The sequence below is a fragment of the Bison bison genome, unplaced genomic scaffold (genome assembly GCF_000754665.1).
Source record: "Bison bison bison isolate TAMUID 2011002044 unplaced genomic scaffold, Bison_UMD1.0 scf7180017864144, whole genome shotgun sequence".
NCBI lineage: Eukaryota > Metazoa > Chordata > Mammalia > Artiodactyla > Bovidae > Bison > Bison bison.
In genome coordinates, this window is record NW_011494716.1 from 2,267,504 (window position 1) to 2,270,003 (window position 2,500).

Genomic DNA, 2,500 nt, shown 5'->3' on the forward strand with positions numbered 1-2,500 from the left:
CACCCCCGCTGCTCCGTCTGCCCATCCACATGCAAGAGCACCAGCTGCCCCTTCCGGTCGTGGCCCATGGCTGTCCTGGCTGAGATCACGTTCACAAACCTGTTGAAGGAACCTGAAGGAGAGGCAGCCTGGCTGATCGCCTGGCCCTTCGGGAGGCCCTCTGGGCTCTGCCTGCCACTTCCTGCCAGTCTGACACCACTCTGCACCTCTAGGTCTGTGCACCCAGCTATCTGCCTGCCCCCGAGCCCCGCCCCAGTCTATCTCCACAGAGCAGGCAAAGGGCTGTTGTTCAGTGTAAATCAAGCAAGATCAACCTCCAGGTGAAAACACTCCAATGGCCTCCACTGTCCCAAGTCCAAACTCCAAATGCCTTACGGGTGCCTGGCATGACTTCCCTGCACTGCTTACTCTACCCCATCTCCTGGCAGTCTCCCCACAATTCCACGCAGACACCTTCTGTTTCTTCTGGCCGGACTGGGCTTCTCCCCAGCTCTTCCCATGGCTTACTCCTTCTGAGCTACATGTCCTCCTCCATGAGGTCTTCCCTGACCGTACAATCTAAAACAGCCCGTTTAAACACCTAGGCCACGGCAGACCTTCTTTGCCCCAGTATTTCACATCTCAGTGGTTCTCAAAATCCAATGTCAACCAGAATCACCCAGGGAGCTCCTTAGAACACACACTCTTGGGCCTCACCCCAGGGATTCTGATTCTGTAGCTTCAAGGCAGAGGGGGAGGGACTGAAGTTCGGTGTTTATACCAAGATCCTGGGTGATGCTGATGCTGCTGGTCCACAGACATTTTAGGAACACTCCTCTACTGCCTGGTTCATAGCTCCGTTCCTCCAACTTCTTCTGTCTTAACACTAACCACTTCTTTTTAGTATATTACATATCTATTTCCTTTCTATACATTTCATGAAGCAGGGATTCCCCACTGATTCCCAATACCTAGAATGGTACTTGTGGAAAGACTTCCCCTACCACCCTGGTTTTCAAAAGACTTATTGCCAACACCCCCACTCATCACCCACATCTTATGATACTCAGTGTCCCCTTCCCACCTGTCTCCTGGGTCTCCTCACATTCAGCCGCCTGACTCTCATTGATGTAGATGCTGCCATTGCGAATCAGCCACACGACCCCACTCAGCAGCTGCACAAACGGATTCTCAGTGTCCAGCACCTCCTCTTCAGACAGGTATCTGGCCACACGGAAGCAGTGAGATTCAGTCAACAGCAGCGGCAAACTGTGTGTAGTGGGGCTCCCCATCCCCACCCGCTGCCTGGCTACTGGATTCCTCCTGATGCCCAGGAACCTGCCTGGTCCTAGAAGCAAACAGTCCACATATCCCAGTCTACACTTCACTTAACAGAAACAACCAACCCCAATAGATCTCAAGTCCACCTATAGCTCTCAATCTCTCAGGCTGTCACCCCAGCCAAATTACCATCTGATGCCTGCAACAGCCTGTTAACTGGCCTCCTTTCTTCCACTATGGCTCAACCTGTTTAGTGTCCAGCAGGGTCAGAGCAAGCTCTTAAGTGACCTCCTCTGATACTTTCCTCCTTCCTTCCGTCCCTCACACACCAAGCCCCTCTTCACCTCTGAGCCTTAGCACCTGCTGTCCCTTCTGACAGCAATGCTCTTCCTCCAGTTTTGACCCTGGTTGACCTGTGATTAAATTTCACATTAATTTTCTCATGTGTTTAAGGTCACCTTCTCACACCAGTCTTTCCTGATTACCTTCCCTAAACTCAACTCTCTATTTACAGTCAGTTCATCCTGTTCATTGCTTCACTGCTTATATACAATTTAAATTAACTTAATTATTTCTCTGGATTTTGTTTAATTTTTCACTAGTAATGGGTGCTATGTGTGTCCTTTTTTGAAGGCAAAGACTGTTTGCTTGTTCACAGCCATACCCCCGGTGCACAGCACACAGACCGACACAAAGCAAGCAGCATACCAAACTGGAAGACGAATAAACTCTACATGGAAGGTACTACCTTCCCCTTCCTGGAGATGCGGAAACGGAGGCTCAGCGTGGTTAGGCGACTTGAACACAGCGGCACGGCTACATCTCGACTCTCAGGCCCTCTGCCCTAAACAGTTACCGGACACCCTGCCTCCTCACCCGGTGACCAGAGTCCCGTCGCGGCGGATCCCGAACTGCGCGTTCTGCAGCCCCCCGGCGCTGCTCACCCGCCGCCCGCCGCTCACCACGTTGCCCAGGCACTCGCCCGTCTCCATGCGGAAGAAGCCGCCGTTCTGGGCGACGGTGCAGCCGGACGGCCGCGCCGTCTCCTCCACAGTGGCGCGGCGCTTCGACGCGCAGCCGCCGGGTCCGCCGGGTTCCAAGACAGAGAAGGTGCGCAGGGGCTCGGGCGCTCGCGTCAGGTGACCGGGCACCGCGCGGTCTGCGAAGTACGAGACGAAGGTGCGCACGGAGGGGCGGTGGGCGCCGGCGGTCTGGGCGGCCGGCGGCCAGCTCTCGTGCT

The 2,500-nt window shown here is 54.5% G+C and overlaps 1 protein-coding gene across 1 annotated transcript in view; it reads right to left on the reverse strand.

Annotated features, from left to right (window-relative positions):
* Nucleotides 1-2,500, reverse strand: part of NAGPA (N-acetylglucosamine-1-phosphodiester alpha-N-acetylglucosaminidase) — an 8,849-nt gene that overhangs the window by 5,954 nt on the left and 395 nt on the right. The window contains exons 3-5 of the mRNA XM_010840434.1: nt 2,137-2,498; nt 1,064-1,203; nt 4-112 (exon numbers count right to left, since the gene is read on the reverse strand). Of these exons, the coding sequence (XP_010838736.1) occupies nt 4-112; nt 1,064-1,203; nt 2,137-2,498 (611 nt within the window). The remainder of the gene's footprint in view (nt 1-3; nt 113-1,063; nt 1,204-2,136; nt 2,499-2,500) is intronic.